The sequence below is a fragment of the Electrona antarctica genome (genome assembly GCF_951216825.1).
Source record: "Electrona antarctica genome assembly, chromosome: 21".
Lineage (NCBI taxonomy): Eukaryota > Metazoa > Chordata > Actinopteri > Myctophiformes > Myctophidae > Electrona > Electrona antarctica.
This window is the reverse complement of record NC_136802.1, coordinates 970,169-995,624: the sequence shown is the minus strand read 5'-3', so window position 1 is coordinate 995,624 and position 25,456 is coordinate 970,169. Positions and strand designations below refer to the sequence as shown.

At 48.6% G+C, this 25,456-nt stretch overlaps 2 protein-coding genes across 2 annotated transcripts in view; both read left to right on the top strand.

The window, feature by feature from the left end:
- Positions 1–14,376, top strand: part of LOC306913782 (sortilin-like) — a gene marked incomplete at its 5' end in the record, with an annotated part of 59,096 nt that extends 44,720 nt beyond the window's left edge. The window contains 13 exons of the mRNA XM_079490594.1: positions 1,442–1,569; positions 1,878–2,022; positions 2,396–2,551; positions 3,278–3,390; positions 3,590–3,692; positions 4,581–4,749; positions 6,050–6,231; positions 6,843–7,065; positions 9,417–9,533; positions 9,638–9,746; positions 11,642–11,754; positions 12,978–13,107; positions 14,160–14,376. Coding sequence (XP_079346720.1) covers positions 1,442–1,569; positions 1,878–2,022; positions 2,396–2,551; positions 3,278–3,390; positions 3,590–3,692; positions 4,581–4,749; positions 6,050–6,231; positions 6,843–7,065; positions 9,417–9,533; positions 9,638–9,746; positions 11,642–11,754; positions 12,978–13,107; positions 14,160–14,174 — 1,703 coding nt within the window. The 3' untranslated portion in view covers positions 14,175–14,376. The remainder of the gene's footprint in view (positions 1–1,441; positions 1,570–1,877; positions 2,023–2,395; positions 2,552–3,277; positions 3,391–3,589; positions 3,693–4,580; positions 4,750–6,049; positions 6,232–6,842; positions 7,066–9,416; positions 9,534–9,637; positions 9,747–11,641; positions 11,755–12,977; positions 13,108–14,159) is intronic.
- Positions 14,377–18,775: 4,399 nt separating this feature from the next.
- On the top strand, positions 18,776–19,525 carry LOC306913781 (AN1-type zinc finger protein 5-like; the record flags this gene model as incomplete). Its single annotated transcript, XM_079490593.1, has 1 exon — positions 18,776–19,525. The coding sequence occupies one exon, from the start codon at positions 18,776–18,778 to the stop codon at positions 19,523–19,525; it is 750 nt and encodes a 249-aa protein (XP_079346719.1).
- Positions 19,526–25,456: the final 5,931 nt, after the last annotated feature.

Sequence of the window (25,456 nt, the reverse complement as noted above, 5' to 3'; positions counted from 1 at the left end):
GGAGAGTTGGTAACCAAGTGGACCCTTATAGGGGGTTCCAGGTGGTCCCCAGCTACATGATGGAGAGTTGGTAACCAAGTGGACCCTTATAGGGGGTTCCAGGTGGTCCCCAGCTACATGATGGAGAGTTGGTAACCAAGTGGACCCTTATAGGGGGTTCCAGGTGGTCCCCAGCTACATGATGGAGAGTTGGTAACCAAGTGGACCCTTATAGGGGGTTCCAGGTGGTCCCCAGCTACATGATGGAGAGTTGGTAACCAAGTGGACCCTTATAGGGGGTTCCAGGTGGTCCCCAGCTACATGATGGAGAGTTGGTAACCAAGTGGACCCTTATAGGGGGTTCCAGGTGGTCCCCAGCTACATGATGGAGAGTTGGTAACCAAGTGGACCCTTATAGGGGGTTCCAGGTGGTCCCCAGCTACATGATGGAGAGTTGGTAACCAAGTGGACCCTTATAGGGGGTTCCAGGTGGTCCCCAGCTACATGATGGAGAGTTGGTAACCAAGTGGACCCTTATAGGGGGTTCCAGGTGGTCCCCAGCTACATGATGGAGAGTTGGTAACCAAGTGGACCCTTATAGGGGGTTCCAGGTGGTCCCCAGCTACATGATGGAGAGTTGGTAACCAAGTGGACCCTTATAGGGGGTTCCAGGTGGTCCCCAGCTACATGATGGAGAGTTGGTAACCAAGTGGACCCTTATAGGGGGTTCCAGGTGGTCCCCAGCTACATGATGGAGAGTTGGTAACCAAGTGGACCCTTATAGGGGGTTCCAGGTGGTCCCCAGCTACATGATGGAGAGTTGGTAACCAAGTGGACCCTTATAGGGGGGTTCCAGGTGGTCCCCAGCTACATGATGGAGAGTTGGTAACCAAGTGGACCCTTATAGGGGGTTCCAGGTGGTCCCCAGCTACATGATGGAGAGTTGGTAACCAAGTGGACCCTTATAGGGGGTTCCAGGTGGTCCCCAGCTACATGATGGAGAGTTGGTAACCAAGTGGACCCTTATAGGGGGTTCCAGGTGGTCCCCAGCTACATGATGGAGAGTTGGTAACCAAGTGGACCCTTATAGGGGGTTCCAGGTGGTCCCCAGCTACATGATGGAGAGTTGGTAACCAAGTGGACCCTTATAGGGGGTTCCAGGTGGTCCCCAGCTACATGATGGAGAGTTGGTAACCAATGGACCCTTATAGGGGGTTCCAGGTGGTCCCCAGCTACATGATGGAGAGTTGGTAACCAAATGGACCCTTATAGGGGGTTCCAGGTGGTCCCCAGCTACATGATGGAGAGTTGGTAACCAAGTGGACCCTTTATAGGGGGTTCCAGGTGGTCCCCAGCTACATGATGGAGAGTTGGTAACCAAATGGACCCTTATAGGGGGTTCCAGGTGGTCCCCAGCTACATGATGGAGAGTTGGTAACCAAATGGACCCTTATTGTTTCAGGTGATAAAGGCCTGTTGGAGTTAAAGAGGACTGACGACTATGGAAGGAGTTTCAACACCGTGGCAACTAAAGTGTTTTCCTTCGTTGTGGCCGGACGCTTCCTCTTCAGCTCCATCATGACTGGACAGGTAAGTGTGCGTATACGTGTGTGTGTGCGTAGCCTTGGAAACCCAGACGTTTTAATTTCCAGGGAGAAAAAAAATATTCTGGGACCGACTAGTCCACTTCAATTCGGCATACAGTAGCGCAAACGTCGATCACTCTCTGCTGATTTCTGATCGTCTGCACCTTTGTTAAATTGACGCACACACACACACACACACACACACGTGCGTGCGTGCGTGCGTGCGTGCGTGCGTGCGTGCGTGCGTGCGTGCGTGCGTGCGCGCGTGCGTGCGTGCGTGTGTGCGTGTGTGTCTGTTGGTGTGTCCATCAGGGTACAGAGCGACAGATCCACGTCTCGCTGAACGGAGGTGAACGGTGGAACGTGGCTCAGCTCCCTACCGTCAACCACCAGCAGTTCTACAGCATCCTGTCAGCCAATCAGAACATGGTGTTCATGCACGTGGACGACCCCGGAGGTCAGTGAAGATGACCTCAGGATGAGGTCGTGTGGTCATTCATGTGGGATTTGACCCATTTTGACCGGACATCAAAACAAAAACAAAAAAAAAGTCTTCTGAAAGAATATATATTCAAAGATTTGTGCCGCATTTTTACGATTTAAAAAAAAATAGCAGACCTACAAGTTCATAGCGCGCCACTCGGTGGCGCGCTATGAACTTGTATATCTGCTATTTTCCAATAGCTAAAGCATAACATAATGCTTAAAACACCAAAAGGGGTTCCCGCCCAAAATGGGTTAAGACCGCAACCATCTGTTCTGTTTAAGCATGTAGCGATATGTCGTAACATCGATGCTAATTAGTCCTAAATGTCGTGATGATGTCACAGACTCCGGCGTCGGCACCATCTACGTCTCGGACGACAGAGGCGCCGTGTTCTCCAAGTCTCTGGAGCGCCACCTGTACACCGTCTCGGGAAGTGACACAGACTTCACTAACATCACCTCGCTGAGGGGCGTCTACATGACCAGCGTTCTCACCGAGGGTGGGTTCATGTGCACGCACAACACATGCTACATGCTACATGTTACATGCTACATGCTACCGCTAAACACATGCTACATGCTACCGCTAAACACATGCTACATGCTACATGACCAGCGTTCTCACCGAGGGTGGGTTCATGTGCACGCACAACACATGCTACATGTTACATGCTACATGCTACATGCTACATGCTACACGCTAAACACATGCTACATGCTACACGCTACATGCTACATGACCAGCGTTCTCACCGAGGGTGGGTTCATGTGCACACACAACACGCTAAACACATGCTACATGCTACATGTTACATGACCAGCGTTCTCACCGAGGGTGGGTTCATGTGCACACACTACACGCTAAACACATGTTACAGTGAATGTTGTCCCTGGGTAGAGTGTGTTACAGTGAATGTTGTCCCTGGGTAGAGTGTGTTACAGTAAATGTTGTCCCTGGGTAGAGTGTGTTACAGTAAATGTTGTCCCTGGTTGTCCCTGGGTAGAGTGTGTTACAGTGAATGTTGTCCCTGGTTGTCCCTGGGTAGAGTGTGTTACAGTGAATGTTGTCCCTGGGTAGAGTGTGTTACAGTAAATGTTGTCCCTGGTTGTCCCTGGGTAGAGTGTGTTACAGTGAATGTTGTCCCTGGTTGTCCCTGGGTAGAGTGTGTTACAGTGAATGTTGTCCCTGGGTAGAGTGTGTTACAGTGAATGTTGTCCCTGTATAGAGCGCACAGTGGAGACGGTGGTGACCTTCGACCAGGGCGGGAGGTGGCAGCCTTTACACAGACCCCAGAACAGCTTCTGTGACACCGAGACCACCACCAACAGACCTGACAGAGTGAGTGGCGCACGCACGCACACACGCAGCCGTGCACACACACACACACACACACACACACATTGAGACCACCACCAACAGACCCGACAGAGTGAGTCAGACAGACAGACAGAAAATGATTATATACAGTGTCTCCCCCTAATGGTCACAATGTGTCGTTACAGTGTCGCCCCCTAATGGTCAGTGTGTGTCGTTACAGTGTGCTCTCCACATCCACGCGTCCTACAGCACCTCCATGAAGATGAATGTTCCTATGCTGCCTCTGACTGTCCCCAACGCTGTGGGACTGATACTGGCTCACGGTAGGCACACACACGCACACACGCACGCACACACGCACGCACACACGCACCACGCACGCACACTGTACACGCACACGCGCACGCACGCACGCACCTGCCAGTGAGGCAGGTGCGTATCAGAGAGTCTAGGTACGTATCAGATGTCGGCGTTGTGTACGTATCAGATGTCTCTCTCTCTCTCTCTCCAGGCAGTGTGTGAGTTTGTGCTTGAAATGTACTGTAATTCTGCAAACTGTTAATAAATATTTCAATCAATCAATCAATCTCTCTCTCTCTCCCCCCAGGCAGTGTGAGGGACCCAGAGACTGTGCTGTTTCCTGATCTCTCTCTCTCTCTCTCCCCCCAGGCAGTGTGAGGGACCCAGAGACTGTGCTGTTTCCTGATCTCTCTCTCTCTCTCTCCCCCCAGGCAGTGTGAGGGACCCAGAGACTGTGCTGTTTCCTGATCTCTCTCTCTCTCTCTCCCCCCAGGCAGTGTGAGGAACCCAGAGACTGTGCTGTTTCCTGATCTCTCTCTCTCTCTCTCCCCCCAGGCAGTGTGAGGGACCCAGAGACTGTGCTGTTTCCTGATGTCTCTCTCTCTCTCTCCCCCCAGGCAGTGTGAGGGACCCAGAGACTGTGCTGTTTCCTGATCTCTCTCTCTCTCTCTCTCCCCCCAGGCAGTGTGGGGGACCCAGAGACTGTGCTGTTTCCTGATGTCTCTCTCTCTCTCTCTCTCCCCCCAGGCAGTGTGGGGGACCCAGAGACTGTGCTGTTTCCTGATGTCTCTCTCTCTCTCTCTCTCTCTCTCTCTCTCTCTCTCTCTCTCTCTCTCTCTCTCTCTCTCTCCAGGCAGTGTAGGGGACCCCCAGACTGTGCTGTTTCCTGATGTCTCTCTCTCTCCCCCCAGGCAGTGTGGGGGACCCAGAGACTGTGCTGTTTCCAGACGTGTACGTGTCAGATGACGGTGGCTACAGCTGGCTGCGGTCGCTGAAAGGCCCTCACCACTACGCCATCCTGGACTCTGGAGCGCTCCTAGTGGCCGTGGAGCATAGCACCGCGCCGCTGCACCACATCAAGTGAGTTTACGCCACATTTCACAGGGCGTGACCTCAGGGCGTGGCCTCAGGGCGTGACCTCAGGGCGTGACCTCAGGGCGTGGCCTCAGGGCGTGGCCTCAGGGCGTGACATCAGGGCATGACGTCAGGGCGTGACCTCAGAGCGTGACCTCAGGGCGTGACCTCAGGGCGTGGCCTCATGGCGTGACCTCAGGGCGTGGCCTCATGGCGTGACCTCAGGGCGTGACCTCAGGGCGTGACGTCATGGCGTGGCCTCAGAGCGTGACCTCAGGGCGTGGCCTCATGGCGTGACCTCAGAGCGTGACCTCAGCCTGGGAGCATCTCTCCACAGCCTGGGAGCATCGCTCCACAGCCTGGGAGCATCGCTCCACAGCCTGGGAGCATCGCTCCACAGCCTGGGAGCATCGCTCCACAGCCTGGGAGCATCGCTCCACAGCCTGGGAGCATCGCTCCACAGCCTGGGAGCATCTCTCCACAGGCTGGGAGCACCGCTCCACAGGCTGGGAGCATCGCTCCACAGCCTGGGAGCATCGCTCCACAGCCTGGGAGCATCGCTCCACAGCCTGGGAGCATCTCTCCACAGGCTGGGAGCATCGCTCCACAGCCTGGGAGCATCGCTCCACCTCCTGGGAGCATCGCTCCACAGCCTGGGAGCGCCTGTTGCGCAACATTCGATTGGTTGCGACGTCATCGAAAATGTTTAGCCAACGAGAACGAAAATCTAAAAACGTGAATAACTCTTGATCTAAATCATCGCGTCCAATTCTAAGCAAAGATCCTGTGTCCGACGGCCCACCGCGGTCCCCACCGCGGTCCCGTCGCTAGTCGCGTTAGAATTAATCATCCCGTTGTTGTCGATCGCCTCGGGAGTGTTTTGGCTACATTTAGCTGCTTCAGCCACATGTGACCTCTGACCCCTGTGACCCCTGTGACCTCTAGGTTCTCCACTGACCAGGGTCAGTATATAGACCTCTAGGTGACCTCTAGGTTCTCCACTGACCAGGGTCAGTATATAGACCTCTAGGTGACCTCTAGGTTCTCCACTGACCAGGGTCAGTATATAGACCTCTAGGTGACCTCTAGGTTCTCCACTGACCAGGGTCATGTGACCTCTAGGTTCTCCACTGACCGGGGTCATGTGACCTCTAGGTTCTCCACTGACCCCTGTGACCTCTAGGTTCTCCACTGACCCCTGTGACCTCTAGGTTCTCCACTGACCCCTGTGACCTCTAGGTTCTCCACTGACCAGGGTCAGTATATAGGTGTGACCTCTGACCCCTGTGACCCCTGTGACCTCTAGGTTCTCCACTGACCGGGGTCAGTGCTGGGGGGTGTATAACTTCACGGAGCCCCTCCTCCTCAGCGGGATGGACAGTGAGGCGGGGTCTCGCTCCACCACGGTCAGCCTGTGGGGATACCGACAGGACTTCACCATGTGGGTGGTGGTCACCGTGGACTTCCACTCGCTGCTGCCTCACGACTGTGAGTGTGTGTGTGTGGGGGGGGGGGGGGGGGGGTGTGTGTGCGTGTGTGTGTGTGTGTGTGTGTGTGCGTGTGTGTGTGTGTGTGTCATATAAAAGTATGCTGTATATAAGTCATGTGTGAGCGTTCCAGCCGGTGTGTTTATGTGGACGTCTGGCGCCCCCTGCAGGCGGGAGTGGAAGAAGCACTGTATAATGTATAATATTATATACACATACACATTATAATAATAATACTTTGTTACAGTTACTACAGACACTTACTTAAAGTAAAAGTACTAAATGTACTAGCATCAACATTATACTTCAGGCCAAAGTATTTTCCTCTGAGATGTAATTTGAGTAGAAATAATTAGTACAAGGAAATGGAAATGCCAGCGCCCCCTATATACAGCTTTAATGTTTGTTTTTAGAGTCTAATTTTTGTTTTGTCCCTAAACACAAAACACTAACAATAAAACCCAATTAACAATAAAGAGAATTTAATGTTTGTTTTACATCACCATTACATCACCTAATCATAGCAACATGAGTTAGACTTTAATATATTAGCGCCCCTCACTTCACACGGGTGTGATTTTTAACTTATTTCCACCGCTGCCCCCCCTGCAGGTGGCGAGGGGGATTACGTGCAGTGGCTGGCCCACTCCAGCGGGGGCGGGGACCCCTCCCCTGGGGACCCCTCCCCCCACGGGGACCCCACCGATGGCTGCGTCCTGGGATACAAGGAGCGTTACCTACGACTGAGGAAGGACGCCCTCTGCTGGAACGGACGGGGCTACGCCCTCAGTACGCAACCCACCCCCTGTCCCTGCACCGTGGAGGACTACCACTGGTACGTCTGTCCCCTTGTCTGTCCCCATGTCCCCCTGTCCCTGCACCGTGGAGGACTACCACTGGTACGTCTGTCCCCTTGTCTGTCCCCATGTCCCCCTGTCCCTGCACCGTGGAGGACTACCACTGGTACGTCTGTCCCCTTGTCTGTCCCCATGTCCCCCTGTCCCTGCACCGTGGAGGACTACCACTGGTACGTCTGTCCCCTTGTCTGTCCCCATGTCCCCCTGTCCCTGCACCGTGGAGGACTACCACTGGTACGTCTGTCCCCTTGTCTGTCCCCATGTCCCCCTGTCCCTGCACCGTGGAGGACTACCACTGGTACGTCTGTCCCCTTGTCTGTCCCTATGTCCCCCTGTCCCTGCACCGTGGAGGACTATCACTGGTACGTCTGTCCCCTTGTCTGTCCCCATGTCCCCCTGTCCCTGCACCGTGGAGGACTACCACTGGTACGTCTGTCCCCTTGTCCCCCTGTCCCTGCACCGTGGAGGACTACCACTGGTACGTCTGTCCCCTTGTCTGTCCCTATGTCCCCCTGTCCCTGCACCGTGGAGGACTATCACTGGTACGTCTGTCCCCCGGTCCCCCGGTCTGTCTGTCTGTCCGTCTGTCCCCCTGTCTGTGTCCCTGTCTGTGTCCCTGAACCGTGGACGACTACCACTGGTAGCCTACGTCTGTCTGTTTGTGCTAAGCTGCAGCAAGCTATATATGCTTAGGTGATTTCTATTTTTATTAAGACAAACTTGCACGACTGTAAAGACGAAACGGAAGTGGGGAGGAGGCTCCACTTTGGCTTTATATTTTACTCATGATCAGAGCTTCCGTTGCTCCAGACTGTACGACGGAAGCATTTATATTTGACTCATGATCAGAGCTTCCGTTGCTCCAGACTGTATGACGGAAGCATTTATATTTAACTCATGATCAGAGCTTCCGTTGCTCCAGACTGTACGACGGAAGCATTTATATTTGACTCATGATCAGAGCTTCCGTTGCTCCAGACTGTACGACGGAAGCATTTATATTTGACTCATGATCAGAGCTTCCGTTGCTCCAGACTGTATGACGGAAGCATTTATATTTGACTCATGATCAGAGCTTCCGTTGCTCCAGACTGTATGACGGAAGCATTTATATTTGACTCATGATCAGAGCTTCCGTTGCTCCAGACTGTACGACGGAAGCATTTATATTTGACTCATGATCAGAGCTTCCGTTGCTCCAGACTGTATGACGGAAGCATTTATATTTTACTCATGATCAGAGCTTCCGTTGCTCCAGACTGTATGACGGAAGCATTTATATTTGACTCATGATCAGAGCTTCCGTTGCTCCAGACTGTACGACGGAAGCATTTATATTTTACTCATGATCAGAGCTTCCGTTGCTCCAGACTGTACGACGGAAGCATTTATATTTTACTCATAATCAGAGCTTCCGTTGCTCCAGACTGTACGACGGAAGCATTTATATTTTACTCATGATCAGAGCTTCCGTTGCTCCAGACTGTATGACGGAAGCATTTATATTTTACTCATGATCAGAGCTTCCGTTGCTCCAGACTGTATGACGGAAGCATTTATATTTGACTCATGATCAGAGCTTCCGTTGCTCCAGACTGTATGACGGAAGCATTTATATTTGACTCATGATCAGAGCTTCCGTCGCTCCAGACTGTACGACGGAAGCATTTATATTTGACTCATGATCAGAGCTTCCGTTGCTCCAGACTGTACGACGGAAGCATTTATATTTGACTCATGATCAGAGCTTCCGTTGCTCCAGACTGTACGACGGAAGCATTTATATTTGACTCATGATCAGAGCTTCCGTTGCTCCAGACTGTACGACGGAAGCATTTATATTTGACTCATGATCAGAGCTTCCGTTGCTCCAGACTGTACGACGGAAGCATTTATATTTGACTCATGATCAGAGCTTCCGTTGCTCCAGACTGTATGACGGAAGCATTTATATTTGACTCATGATCAGAGCTTCCGTTGCTCCAGACTGTATGACGGAAGCATTTATATTTGACTCATGATCAGAGCTTCCGTTGCTCCAGACTGTACGACGGAAGCATTTATATTTGACTCATGATCAGAGCTTCCGTTGCTCCAGACTGTATGACGGAAGCATTTATATTTGACTCATGATCAGAGCTTCCGTTGCTCCAGACTGTACTCATGATCAGAGCTTCCGTTGCTCCAGACTGTACTCATGATCAGAGCTTCCGTTGCTCCAGACTGTACTCATGATCAGAGCTTCCGTTGCTCCAGACTGTACGACGGAAGCATATTTAGGAAACATGAATCCAAAGCCCAGCGATCCATGTGTATTTTCTCTCTGCAGTGACTTTGGCTTCGAGCGCTCAGAGAACGGCTCAGAGTGCGTGGAACAGGAGGAGCTGAAGGGTCGTCCTCTGGAGCTGTGTCTGAACGGAACCCTGGAGCTGCTGCAGACCAGCGGGTGAGTGTCTGGAGTCTGGACACCGTCAGGGTTTAGACACACAAGCATCAAAAGAACAGATCCACAAGCTCAAAACATTGTATGATCTGTTCTTCACCATGAAGCTACCGGAAGATCCCAGGAGACCAGTGTGAGAGCGGCTTTCAGCCCAGGAGGAAGGAGCTCCATGTGGGGAAGATCTGCCAGAGCAGCCCCTTCGATCCAGACCCTATGGTCAGTTAACCTCTATGGCCAGACTCTATGGTCAGTTAACCTCTATGGCCAGACCCTATGGTCAGTTAACCTCTATCCACTCTATGGCCAGACCCTATGGTCAGTTAACCTCTATCCACTCTATGGCCAGACCCTATGGTCAGTTAACCTCTATCCACTCTATGGCCAGACCCTATGGTCAGTTAACCTCTATCCACCCTCTATGGCCAGACCCTATGGTCAGTTAACCTCTATCCACACTCTATGGCCAGACCCTATGGTCAGTTAACCTCCATCCACACTCTATGGCCAGACCCTATGGTCAGTTAACCTCTATCACACTCTATGGCCAGACCCTATGGTCAGTTAACCTCTATCCACACTCTATGGCCAGACCCTATGGTCAGTTAACCTCTATCACACTCTATGGCCAGACCCTATGGTCAGTTAACCTCTATCAACACTCTATGGCCAGACCCTATGGTCAGTTAACCTCTATCCACACTCTATGGCCAGACCCTATGGTCAGTTAACCTCTATCCACACTCTATGGCCAGACCCTATGGTCAGTTAACCTCTATCCACCCTCTATGGCCAGACCCTATGGTCAGTTAACCTCCATCCACACTCTATGGTCAGTTAACCTCTATCCACACTCTATGGCCAGACCCTATGGTCAGTTAACCTCCATCCACACTCTATGGCCAGACTCTATGGTCAGTACAGTCAGAGACCCCCCTCTATCCAGACTATGGTCAGTACACACTTTACAATTTACAATGTAGTCATTTATCAGACGCTCTTAATCCAGAGCGATTTACAGTAAAGCGTTATTCATAGTCTAATATTTTCGGTGGTGAGGTGACCACCGAACTACAACATGAAGTCACTGAGCCGCGGTGAAGAGCAAACCACCGCCACCGCCCCCAGCCCTTCTCTCTGTTTTTACCCACCACCGCTCTGGTGGTCACCTCACCACCAGAGTGGTGGTCACCTCACCACCAAAAATCCAGACTATGAATGAGCCTTTAGCAAGAACACATGGCGTGGCGTGACAATGTTTGTCACGCCTTTAAGGTTCTACGGCTCTAAGGTTGGCCCTTTGCACACGCCTGTAAGGTTCTACGGCTCTAAGGTTGGCCCTTTGCACACGCCTGTAAGGTTCTATGGCTCTAAGGTTGGCCCTTTGCACACGCCTGTAAGGTTCTACGGCTCTAAGGTTGGCCCTTTGCACACGCCTGTAAGGTTCTACGGCTCTAAGGTTGGCCCTTTGCACACGCCTGTAAGGTTCTACGGCTCTAAGGTTGGCCCTTTGCACACGCCTGTAAGGTTCTACGGCTCTAAGGTTGGCCCTTTGCACACGCCTGTAAGGTTCTATGTCTCTAAGTGCTACAGGCTAAGATGGAGTCTGAAGAGGTTGGTTAACACCTTCTATCAGTCTCTGTGGTCAGATAACATATAGCTTCTATCCTACTGTTGATTTACTTTAGTTACAATAAATATACAATAAAACTCTCTCTCTCTCTCTCTCTCTCTCTCTCTCTCTCTCTCTCTCTCTCTCTCTCTCTCTCTCTCTCTCTCTCTCTGTCTCTCTGACTCTCTGTCTCTCTGACTCTCTCTGTCTCTCTCTCTGTCTCTGTCTCTCTGACTCTCTCTCTGTGTCTCTCTCTGTCTCTCTGACTCTTTCTCTCTCTCTCTCTCTCTCTCTCTCTCTCTCTGTCTCTCTCTCTGTCTCTCTGACTCTGTCTCTGTCTCTCTGTCTCTCTGACTGTCTCTCTGACTCTCTGTCTCTCTGACTCTCTCGGTCTCTCTCTCTGTCTCTCTGACTCTCTCTCTCTCTGTCTCTCTCTGTTTCTCTGACTCTCTGTCTCTCTGACACTCTCTCTCTTCTCTCCCCCCCCCCCCCCCCCCCCCAGACTGAGGACGGTCCAGCCAACACAGCGGTCATTGTTCTGGCGGTCATAGCGGTCCTCCTGATGAGCGCTGTGGCCAGCGTTCTGCTGATTAAGAAATATGTCTGTGGAGGGAGGTCAGTTCACGCACGCACGCACGCACGCACGCACGCACGCACGCACGCACGCACGCACTCACACACACGCACACACACACTACAAACTCTTATGTTCAGATTTGTAACTCAGATCAATATTTGTAACTCAGAGTCGTCTTATATTCGGCACAGTACGGGTAAACACAATTTGTTTTGGATGCATTATAATTTCTCTGTACTTCGTTTATTGAAAGTTGTGACGATGGCTTTACTGGCCAAGGTCCAGAGAGTCATTCTGAGGGAGTTTGAATGTTAGCCTTCATTTGCCATTGATAGAGCCCTACAGTAAGAGCCCTTATATGTACCTTTGGTATTGTTCTGACTGATTCTTTTGGAGCAGATTGCCCAAAATATATTTTTTGAATTCTTAAAAATGAAAAATTGCAAAATCTCAAATGTATAAAAATATTAAAAAATATATTTAAACAGTCTGTAACAAGCTAAATACAAGCAAGATTTAAACTTTGTTGTAATGTTGTGAACTTGCTTGTTGTGGTGTTTCAACGTATTTTACGTCACTCTGTGGTGTTTTAAAGTTACCTGCCCTGTCGTTAACGTCAGTCACGTGACGTGACGACCACTAATATAAGGGAGGTTATCACATACTGATTACTATCACATGGTGAAGGCCCTTCGAGGGGACCCCAGGGGACCCAGGGAGAGCAGGTCTCTGGGCCCAGGCCTTGGTTCCAAGTTCCCCCAAGAAAACAGCAGATCTACAGGGCCTCGGATAGGCCCCTGTCCCCGGCGGGGGGACCCCCAGTCGGACGAGACATGCCGCCGTGTCCAGGACGGCGGCCCGGTTCGAACGAGATTCCCCCCGTCCGAAACGGACCGGACACGGCCGAGATACGCCCAGGGATATGGGATTAAATGGGCGGGAACCCCTTTTGGTGTTTTAAACATTATGTTATAATTTAGCTATTGAAATTATGTTATAATTTAGCTATTGAAATATTTTTTTAAAATTGTGAAAATATTTATTTCAGAAAACTGGAGGATTTAGAAGATTTTTTTTAATTTCGAGGTCAGGCCTATAAACACTGTTGGAGCAAAGACAGTGCGGACCACTCCTTCTCTGTATGTATCTACCTTTTGTCACCAGCAAAGAACTGGATGTGCGCAACAAGACACCTGCTTTTTAGACCCCCTGGAACTCCCTTTGAGAACCAGAGCTCTAATCCTCCTATGTCCCTCTACAGGTTCCTGGTCCACAGGTACTCTGTGCTGAGGCAGCACGTTGAAGCCAACGGGATAGAAGGAGTGGACGACCTCGACACTCACTCCATGGAGACGGGAAAGACCACGCAGTACCACGACGATTCTGACGAGGTAAAGACACCGTGGCTGTTGCATATAAAATGCAGAAGGGACAATTAATGATTTACTAATGCTAAAAAGGACTGTATTACTTATTACTTCGATAACAGAGCTGAAACTATAAAACTGTAAAAAATACTTTGGAAAGTAATCAGAGTACAAATAAATACTCGGCACCACAAGTCTAGGCAGAGAGCCTCTAACAATTTACAAAAATGGATATTAAAACCTTTTAGATGATAAAAGTTAATAATTAGCTTTAACAGGAATACTTTTAAGAGAATGATCAGTATGCAAATGTTACCTTAAGCAGGAAATACTCTTTTAGAAAAATACCTTTAAATACCCAATAGAAAAAATGAGTCCACCAGGAAGAATGATTGTCCAGTCAGAGCATATGGTTTTGTCTATTCATTTTCAGTTCGGAGAGAATAGAACAGATCCCACATACAGCCAAATTACAAGATGTCTCTCTGCCGTCTCCAAAATGGAGACGGTATATACATCATTTTAATCAAGATTTGAGAAGACACAGAGAGCAACGTGTCAAATAACCAAAGGATGATTCACTGTCACTTCCTATCCAAACCAGGAAGCATAATGTATGGGATATGTAGTTAATCATGTAAATGTAGTTCATAATTTAAAGTTAATGCCAACCAGCTAACGTAACTAGGAGACAACTTGTCTGCTCTGGCACCGTAGCAAGGCCGAATAACAGGGTGTTTTCCACAGAAAGGCAGACAATCGGGAAACAACAATTCTTTATCTTACTCGCGGGCTATAGGGGAGAAGTGAAAACCGAAATCAGTGGGACAGTGTGACCTGAGGCACATGGGGCATATGATTTATAATTATGCAGGGCATGAGATTTAAGTCATTGGAAACATGTAAACTTCCATCCACAAAATAACAGATCTACAATAATTCAAAATTATCCATCAGTGGCACCACCACGATTCACGATGTCATCTGACGGAGCATAAATGAGATTAAATACAGTGTTTAATGTAATTAGAATTACATATTAAATACGGCCTCTTTTTGCCTGTTTTCCCTTGTAGGACCTTTTAGCCTAGGAGGAGGAGGAGCCTAGAGGAGGAGGAGCCTAGAGGAGACGATGGTCCAATCGATGCTCTCCAGGTCTTCTCTCCATGCCGTAGCCAGAGCCTCCGAGACCCAACGTTCCCCCCAACACCATGACCTCTGAGGCTGCTCCAGAAAGACCCAACGTTCCCCCCAACACCATGACCTCTGAGGCTGCTCCAGAAAGACCCAACGTTCCCCCCAACACCATGACCTCTGAGGCTGCTCCAGAAAGACCCAACGTTCCCCCCAACACCATGACCTCTGAGGCTGCTCCAGAAAGACCCAACGTTCCCCCCAACACCATGACCTCTGAGGCTGCTCCAGAAAGACCCAACGTTCCCCCCAACACCATGACCTCTGAGGCTGCTCCAGAAAGCCCCCAGACAGAGCAGAGCGTCTGGCTGGCCGGACGACCAACGTTGACGCCGCTCCTCTCCTACTGGTCAAAGCTGGAAGTGCAGCAGGAACACGTCACGGAGCCAGCTGCTCGTTGGCACTAACGCATTCGGACACCAACATGTTCGGTGTCCGAATGCGGAAGTTGCATCGAGGAGATGCGGAGGTAGATTTGGGAGCGCTCTTCTGGGTCCTTCAAAGTAACGCCACTGAATAGGGGTTTGTAAACAGCTCAGTTATCAACGATGACTTTCTGCATCGACGCGTTGTGAGCTTGTAGATCAGCTATTTGAACTATTTTTAAACCCTGGTCCACACAAGTCAAAGTCCTACGATTTGTCACACACGTTACTGCAGTGAAATTTATTCTCCGCATTTGACCCATCTCTCTTGGAGCGGTGAGCCGCAGCAAATCCACCAAATGGTGGTCCATCTGTGGCCCAAATGCAGAATAAATAATGGACCTTGATGTGACCTTGACAGAGTGTTTCCAGCATGGTTTCCAGTGAGCCAGAACAATAGCAGAACCGAGCCTTCATTAGTATCATTCCCACTGAGCAAAAGACGGCTATTAGCCCGTCTATATATAGACGTTTAAACAACCGCTAATCAACGTCTAATCTAAGAATAGACGTCTAAAAAAACTTTCATTTTTAGCCGTTTTTTATCGCATTTTTAGACGGCCCTTTAGACGAATATGAGACGTCCATTAGACCAAAACATGCTCAGCTACTGTTACTTTACCACAGAACATTTTTTGGTCTAATACAGGGGTTCGTTTTTGGCCGGGGACCCCCAGAAATGCTTTGGCAATGTCTCGGGACCCCCGCCCCGCCCGACCCCCAATATAAATTGACTGTTACAATAACCTTAATAATAGAGACAATACACCATAAATAAATACTGAAACCAGATATAATCATTAGGGAAGGTGTATGCATGTACTATGTGTACTATATGTAAACTCTTCATTTCCACTTTCCAGCCATTCAGTTACAAAATAATTTGGGGACCCCCCAAAATAATTTGGCGACCCCCTGAGGGGTCGCGACCCACGGGTTGAGAACCCCTGGTCTAATAGATGTCTAATATTCTAGCTCAAATTAAATGGTTTAGCACTTTTACAATTAGTGTTATTTCTGTAGTTCCTGAAAGTCATCTGTGAAACGAGGAGACGACTATAAACAGGACGTATTAATTGAAAACTAAATTATTTTACAATACAATTAATTACCAGATTGTTGCTCAAACTGCATGATGTCGTCGTGTGGTTGGAATGTAAGAGACTTGAACTGTACTTTTTCTTTTTTTACCAAAGCACTTTCCTTGTGTAGTTTTTATTTTATTTACGTTGATCTGAAACTATAACAAGCTAAACCTAAACCTTAAAGATGGAGTGCCACGATTTTTTTCCACCCTAAAACATGATCATCAGGTCTTATTGTTATATAAGGAGGTATAATTCTTTCAAAAAAGTGTACAGTATTTGTTAAAATGTTGTTTTTATGTGGACACACCCACCAGTTCATTAAGTATGCCTGGTTTACCTGGTGGGTGGTGATGGGTGGTGATCCACCTGAACTGAAGCCACACCCACAGCTGTAGTTGTATGATAAAGGGGGAGGGGTTAGGGGAGGGGCTGATAATGTGATGTCACTATATTACTGTTTATTTCATTGGCCCGTTTGACTGTAAAGGGTTCAGCCTCCAGGAAGAAACCCTACATACAAAGTGAATACACCATTGCACATAAAAACGACTCCAGGGTGTCTAATGAAGTACTGTCACATCATAGACACATGAAAAACTGGAAAAATACAAAGATTGTGGCACTCCATCTTTAATAGTGTCAGAATTGTAACGTTGACAGTTCTCATGTTGCTGTGACCCCCTTCTCTCTCTCTCTGACCCCTTTTCCACCGGTTGGTTCCCAGTGGGAACCGGTTCAGTTGGAAAAGAACTGAACCGGTTCCCAATGGGAACCGGTTCAGTTCTTTTCCACCGGTTGGTTCCCAATGGGAACCGGTTCAGTTCTTTTCCACCGGTCGGTTCCCAATGGGAACCGGTTCAGTTGGAAAATAACTGAACCGGTTCCCACTGGGAACCGGTTCAGTTGGAAAAGAACTGAACCGGTTCCTATTGGGAACCGACCGGTGGAAAATAACTGAACCGGTTCCTATTGGGAACCAACCGGTGGAAAAGAACTGAACCGGTGTCTGAGTGTTGGCTCATGTTGTCCTGCAGAGGCCATGATAATATTACCCCAGTGAATAAGCTATTGAAATAAGCTGGTCATCAAGGACTGTTTGGACGAAGCTTTAATATTTAGATACTGTGTACAGTCGATGTGTCACTTTCACTCGAACTGTAAAGTATAAGAACAATCCCGGCTATTTTCACGATATTAACGATTTGTATTTGCACTGTATATCCACATTTCACGCTGTGAAATAAAAGGTACATTTTGCTTCCTTATTCCTTAACTGTAAACTCAACTGTTAAGACAATAAACTTTTATATAATGTTCAGCTTGTCTTGATCATTTGCTAAGATAATTATTATGAGCGGCAACGGAGTTCTCCGTTCAATCAATTAGTAACGTCCAGTGCTCAGGACGGAGATTAATAAAAAGGACAGAGATTTATTGATATCAAAACCGATCACATCGCTCCACAGGCTGGGAGCGATGTGATGTTATTTCCCGGTGGGATGTCATCGAAAATCCCCCCCCCCCCCCCCCCCCCCCCCCCCCCCCCATTTTAGCCGACGAGACCGAAAATCTTAAAACGTGAATAACTCTTGATCAAAATCATTCCGTCCAATTCTAAGCAAAGATCCTGTGTTACCTCCCGTTGTTGTCGATCGCCTCGGGAGTGTCTAGTTGCTACAGCTACATCAGGGATAACATCCAGTCTGTCGCTACTATAAATCGCTGGGCGTTCTGATTTAATGGATTAAATAACCCCGGGCGTTCGGGGTTATTTAAGGCTATTCTACCCTCTGGTCCATAGCTCTAAGGCCTTCAATAAGGCTATGCTAACTAGCTCTGGTCCATAGCTCTAATGCCTTCATTAAGGCTATATGTTACACTCTGGTCCATAGCTCTAATGCCTTCAATAAGGCTATGCTAACTAGCTCTGGTCCATAGATAGATAAATGTTGCCAAATGTGTGGCAACGACGCATTCTGAATGGCCAGTATTGGACTGAAGCCAATAGAAGTCTATGTAGGAGAGCCTCCATTGGACTGAAGCCAATAGAAGTCTATGTAGGAGAGCCTCCATTGGACTGAAGCCAATAGAAGTCTATGTAGGAGAGCCTCCATTGGACTGAAGCCAATAGAAGTCTATGTAGGAGAGCCTCCATTGGACTGAAGCCAATAGAAGTCTATGTAGGAGAGCCTCCATTGGACTGAAGCCAATAGAAGTCTATGTAGGAGAGCCTCCATTGGACTGAAGCCAATAGAAGTCTATGTAGGAGAGCCTCCATTGGACTGAAGCCAATAGAAGTCTATGTAGGAGAGCCTCCATTGGACTGAAGCCAATAGAAGTCTATGTAGGAGAGCCTCCATTGGACTGAAGCCAATAGAAGTCTATGTAGGAGAGCCTCCATTGGACTGAAGCCAATAGAAGTCTATGTAGGAGAGCCTCCATTGGACTGAAGCCAATAGAAGTCTATGTAGGAGAGCCTCCATTGGACTGAAGCCAATAGAAGTCTATGGAGGAGAGCCTCCATTGGACTGAAGCCAATAGAAGTCTATGGAGGAGAGCCTCCATTGGACTGAAGCCAATAGAAGTCTATGTAGGAGAGCCTCCATTGGACTGAAGCCAATAGAAGTCTATGTAGGAGAGCCTCCATTGGACTGAAGCCTCATGAAGTGAACGGAGTTGTGGTAACTCTGTCTATATCTAAGGCTCTGGCTCAAACCACATGACGTAATTTTAAACATCATGGTGACGTCATACGCGTGTCGTTATATATTTCGCCGGGGTCCCGCCCTCTAACAGATAACCCAAATCACTCGACTCATGCATTGGAGGTTTCTACGCTCAGCGTTGGTATCGGCTATCGGCTGATATGCCCGATATATACACGTCCTGTCTACAGAGTTTACACACGTCCCGACACAGAACCGCTACAGTCTGCGTGGCGGGAGGTGGACGCCATCTATCTTCATCATCATCATCTTCTCCATCATGGCCCAGAAGACCAACCAGTCCAGCCCGGTTCCGAGCGCCGAGCAGAACACCAGCCCGCGGCCGTGCTCCAACGGATGCGGCTTCTTCGGCGTGCCCAACACCAACGGCATGTGCTCCGTGTGCTTCAAGGAGCACCAGTCCAGGCTCAAGAACAACACCACCACGGGCCGGGTGAGTCCCCCCCTAGGGGGCGCTACAGGAGGAGGAGGAGGTGGTTCCGTATCCTCCGTGTCCTCCTCTGAGGCCGTCGTGGTGAACAAGGTTCTCGGTGGCGGTGGCGTGGAGACGGCGTCGACCCTCTCCCAACAGATGACCGAGATGAGCCTGGCCAGCCTCGAGGACAGCAAGCAGCAACTGGCCGAGACGGCGGCGGCGAAGACGTCGGAGAATTCGTCGGACTCGTCGTCGTCGGTCTCCTCGAAGGATTCGCCGGCGGTCTCCTCCTCCGTCGTCCAGCCCATCGAGACAACGACGACGGCCTTCGCCACGACGGTCAGCAGCAGCGATTCTTCCAAAGACCCCGCGGGCGGTCCTCCCGCCAAGCCCAAGACCAACCGCTGCTTCGTGGCCTCGTGCCGCAAGAAGGTGGGCCTGGCGGGCTTCGACTGCCGCTGCGGGAACCAGTTCTGCGGGCGTCACCGCTACTCGGACCAGCACGACTGTCCCTACGACTACAAGGCCGAGGCGGCCGCCAAGATCCGCAAGGAGAACCCGGCGGTGGTCGCCGACAAGATCCGCAGAATATGATGATGAAATCCCCCCCCCCCCCCCCCCCCCCCCGTGAATATGAATTAATTATGAATTGACCTTTTGACCTTTGGTTGGTACGACGAGGTATCTTTTTGTTACGGGAAAATAAAATCGGAGAAGGTTTTGATTTTTTGATAAAAAGGTTAATTTTAGAGTCTTTGTTTTCAGTGGTGTTGTTTCCGAGCGGTGTCGTTTCGCCACCTTAAAGATTATTGTCATGAAAGTTAAACCTGGAAGAGACTTTCTTTCATCCTAGAGCTTTTTGTGTTTTTGCCGCCTTGTTCTTCTTCTTCTTTCTTTGTTGACATTTTCTTTATTGTTTTTTTCTTAATTGATCTTTTTTTTTGGAAGGAGGGGTTCCCCCCCATCCATCCATCCATCGATGGTTGTGGCGACGCCCCGAGACCCAAATAGATCAAAGAGATGTTCTGGAAGAATCTCTGGCCAAATCTTTTAGTGACGCAAGTTTGTTGAAACCAGGAAGATAATTATAGCCCCGCCCACTAATGTCACATGACAGGAAGATAATTATAGCCCCGCCCACTAATGTCACATGACAGGAAGATAATTATCGCCCCGCCCACTAATGTCACATGACAGGAAGAGAATTATCGCCCCGCCCACTAATGTCACATGACAGGAAGAGAATTATCGCCCCGCCCACTAATGTCACATGACAGGAAGATAATTATCACCCCGCCCACTAATGTCACATGACAGGAAGTATTAACGCCCCATCCACTAATGTCACATGACAGGAAGTATTAACGCCCCGCCCACTAATGTCACATGACAGTGTTGGTCTTTTTGTTTCACGGCGGTCGGCCATCCCTCTGTTTGGTGCACTAGCGCCACCTGCTGCTCCGAGTGGTGTGGATCAAACAAAACGTATTATAATAATATCACCGTCCTGTGCAAAGTTAATAGTGTCCACCCCAAACTTGACCCTAGCTGCCCCCCCTGAGGGCCTCAGATGGTGGGAATCCTTCCCTTAATTAGTGTATATAGTCCAAGTCTCCTCCATCGACAGCCCAGTACATCCAGGCTTTACAGGTTTAGACATACTATTGGCCTGACAGTCATTAGACCGACAACCTACCTCAAACCCTATTGGCCCGACCGCCATTAGACCGACAACCTACCTCAAACCCTATTGGCCCGACCGCCATTAGACCGACAACCTACCTCAAACCCTATTGGCCCGACAGTCATTAGACCGACAACCTACCTCAAACCCTATTGGCCCGACAGTCATTAGACCGACAACCTACCTCAAACCCTATTGGCCCGACCGCCATTAGACCGACAACCTACCTCAAACCCTATTGGCCCGACCGCCATTAGACCGACAACCTACCTCAAACCCTATTGGCCCGACAGTCATTAGACCGACAACCTACCTCAAACCCTATTGGCCCGACAGTCATTAGACCGACAACCTACCTCAAACCCTATTGGCCCGACAGTCATTAGACCGACAACCTACCTCAAACCCTATTGGCCCGACAGTCATTAGACCGACAACCTACCTCAAACCCTATTGGCCCGACAGTCATTAGACGGACAACCTACCTCAAACCCTATTGGCCCGACAGTCATTAGACCGACAACCCTAACCTAACCATAACCGTGAGCAGCGCATGTTCCACCGCATGTCTTACCGTTGTTTCCGCACGTTGGTCCGTCGGTGTGTCTAATCTGCTTAATAGCGCATCCCGGAATCTCCAGCAAGCACCGTCATGATTAGACCTCCTGCAGCTGGTCCAGAACGCTGCTGCCAGGTTGCTGACCACCAGGTCCAGGAGATCCTGTCCCATAACAACAAACATCTTGTTCTCCATCCATGCACTGCATGGCTCCCAAGCAGCCTCATCTCTCTGTGACCTGCTGCTACCACACTGTTCCCAGAAGGTCTCTCTCTCTCTGTGTGAGATCCTCATCCCAAAGCCTTGCTCCAACCACAATGTTCCCAGAAGGTCTCTCTCTCTCTCTCTCTGAGATCCTCATCCCAAAGCCCTGCTGCTACCACACTGTTCCCAGAAGGTCTCTCTCTCTCTCTGAGATCCTCATCCCAAAGCCCTGCTGCTACCACACTGTTCCCAGAAGGTCTCTCTCTCTCTCTGAGATCCTCAGCCCAAAGCCCTGCTGCTACCACACTGTCCCCAGAAGGTCTCTCTCTCTCTCTCTCTCTCTCTCTCTGAGATCCTGTTCCCAGAAGGTCTCTCTCTCTCTCTCTCTGAGATCCTCATCCCAAAGCCCTGCTGCTACCACACTGTTCCCAGAAGGTCTCTCTCTCTCTCTGAGATCCTCATCCCAAAGCCCTGCTGCTACCACACTGTTCCCAGAAGGTCTCTCTCTCTCTCTGAGATCCTCATCCCAAAGCCCTGCTGCTACCACACTGTTCCCAGAAGGTCTCTCTCTCTCTCTGAGATCCTCAGCCCAAAGCCCTGCTGCTACCACACTGTCCCCAGAAGGTCTCTCTCTCTCTCTCTCTCTGAGATCCTCATCCCAAAGTCCTGCTGCTACCACACTGTTCCCAGAAGGTCTCTCTCTCTGAAATCCTCATCCCAAAGTCCTGCTGCTTGTTCCTCTCACTAAACTAAAGACTAAAGGTGATCCTTGAGCCTTTGCTAGTTTATCCCCCCAGGCTATGGGACGACCTCCCGGACCACCTCTTGTAACATTTAGTCCTGTGTATTGATGTATTGATTTATTGATTTATTGATTTTCACCAGTGGCCGATTGTTCTGTTCTCTGTCTCCTTGCTTTGTTGTTTTATTGTTGACATGGATTTGCTTTTATTGTTCCTCTATAAATAACATTTACTTACTTACTCACTGGATGAATAACTCTTTCTTGTCCGTACAGATGTTTTTCATCGTTTACGTTGCTTTCTCTTCAATCTCCTGCTCCTGTAGTTACTACTACTTTTCCACCATTCCTCCTCTCCTCTCTCTTTACTCGTTTGGGGCATCAACTAGGTGATGGCAACCCCTACTAGCGTTCACATGTAACCTTAAATTCACTATACACAGGTTTAATGTTTGTTTTTAGTTCAATGTTTGTTTTAAAAACGACATTGTGTACGTCATCTTGTCCCCTGTTTGGACACAAACATTAAATGTTTATTTAATTAACAATAAAGAGAATTTAATGTTTGTGTTTCCACCGTTTGTTTTACATCACCATTACATCACCTGATCAACATGAGTTAGACTTTAATATATTAGCGCCCCTCACTTCACACAGGTGTGATTTTTTTATATTCATATTGTCCAGAACTCTTGTTTTTGTAGATTAATCTGATTTAATCGCGATCGATGCCCGTTTTATATGAACCCACTTTCCGCGTGGCTTCCCTAGTTTGGGAATGTCATTATGGGCGAACATTTTCTCCTCTTTTCGCCCCCCAAACAGATCAGCTCAGCGACGTGTTGAGAGCTTATAGATCCAGTATTTTAAGAAGTAGGCCTACTGGGGCTTATGTTGTAAATTTGGTTTTGCCATTTCTTTCTGAAACGACGCCTGGTCTAGTTTATAGTATTATACTCTCCTAGACTGGATATTAGGGGCAGCGGTGGCCGAACGGTTTGCGGAGCGGTCTTGTTATCGGAAGGTCGCCAGTTCGTATCCCCGGACCGGCACGTTAAAATTACCACCGCTGAAGTGCCCTTGAGCAAGGCATTGAACCCCTACCATGAAATGTTCTATGAGCAGGGCCTGGCTGGAAACAAGTTTGTCGAGCTTAGTCCATTCACCCTGGGTAAACAAAGAACTTTGCTTTGCTTTGCATGTAATTGTTTTATTGCTTAATTTTTGTCGAGAGACAGACTGAGAATAGAAAGACTATTCACCAACCAGAAATCTGGTTTATTTACTCTGAAAAGAAGATTATAATAAGGAGAAATCATTTTGAATCAAATAAACGTCATGATCTACCACACATCTCTAGTGTGATTATTTCTGTTCCACATTTATGACATCATAAAGTATGACATTCTATATGTTATAGCAGTGGTCAATATGTTAAACTATTACAAATTATGGGCGGGAACCCCTTTTGGTGTTTTAAGCATTATGTTATACTTTAGCTATTGAAAAATAGCAAATCTACAAGCTCATAGAGCTTTTTTTGAATATATATTCTTTCAGAGAGAACGTTTTTAACTCAAATCTTTGCTTCATGGGGGGTCCCTGGAACAACATATTTTCAGATGGGGGGTCGGCGACCAATTACATAATAGTTTTGTGGTCCTTGAAATGAAATGAAATGATTACTATATTTACCCAGGGTATCTGGGCTAAGCTCAAGAACTTGTTTCCAGCCAGGCCCTGCTCATAGAACACATTTCATCGTAGTGGTTCAATGCCTTGTTCAAGGGCACTTCAGCGGTGATAATTTTAACGTGTCGGACCGCTGATTCGAACTGGCGACCTTCCGGTATCAAGACCGATCCGCTATCCGTTCGGCCACCGCTGCCACGACATGAAGTAGTTCGAGAACCACTGATATAGAAACATGAGGTTTTAACCCTGTGAGAACCACTGATATAGAAACATGAGGTTTTAACCCTGTGAGAACCACTGATATAGAAACATGGGTTTAACCCTGTGAGAACCACTGATATAGAAACATGGGGTTTTCAGAAAACTGTCATGATTTATAGAAGACATTTTGTAGAATCTGTTCTCAGGTCTAAATGGGTTAACCCATTCTGGGCGGGAACCCCTTTTGGTGTTTTAAACATTATGTTATAATTTAGCTATTGAAAAATAGCAGATCTACAAGCTCATAGCGCGCCACCGAGTGGCGCGCTACGAGCTTGTAGGTCTGCTATTTTTGAAAAATCGTGAAAATGTGGCGCAAATCCTGACAGAAAACTGTCAGGATTTAGAAGACATTTTATAAATTTCGACGTCAGGCCTAACTGGGTTGAAACCACCGGGGCTGAATGGACTGTGAACTGTACTAGACTCTATGTCTGATAATAGAACGATGAACACCATAATGAAATATGAAAACCGTTTATTTGTTTAAACTCTGTCCAGTGTTTCTGAGATGTAGACTTCTGGAGGTGTGGTGGGTATTCTGGGTAATGTATATCGGTGGTCCCCAAACGCTTTCATGTCAAGGACCCCCATTCATTTGAAAATATTTGTAGGGTTCTAGGAGTGTTTCTCAACCCTTTTCATTTCAAGGACCCCCTGGTTTGACCTGAATTAGGCTATACGGTCCCCCATTTATATCTCTGGGACCCCAATTTATATTGTTAATTTAACTCTGAGAGTGACTGCATGGTTAAGCCAGAACTCCTTCTTTCCATGTCCTCCTGCTAGCTCAGTTAGCTTAGCATCCCCTTCACCACCAGAGACGGTCACGGCCACACAGCCAACTCAAGGTACGGCCACGGAGCCAACTTGGGGACCCAACGCAGCTCCTCCAAGGAAAACAAACAAATGAACGGAGCTGAACGTGAATCCCCCCCACCGCCCACCCCTTTTTTTCCCTCACTGTATATGTTTCTTTTCCCTTTTTACCTCCTTTATGATGAATTCCTGTTCTGTCCTTTGTCTATATAGAAGTGTCTATTTGTACGTCTCTAAATGTTTTTGATGATTTGAACATGGTGGACCCTATTGGAAACAAGTGTAATGCTTAATTGGGTCGTCCACTCACAGTTAACAGCCTTTGTATTGAGTTTGTGCTTGAAATGTACTGTAATTCTGCAAACTGTACATTTTTCAATCAATCAATCAAAAACCCCCAGAAGGGAAGGGATGACGTATATGTCCTCTCCTTCTTTCCATGTCTTCCTGCTAGCTCAGTTAGCTTAGCATCCCCTTCACCACCAGAGGAAGGGATGACGTAGGTGTCCTCTCCTTCTTTCCATGTCCTCCTGCTAGCTCAGTTAGCTTAGCATCCCCTCC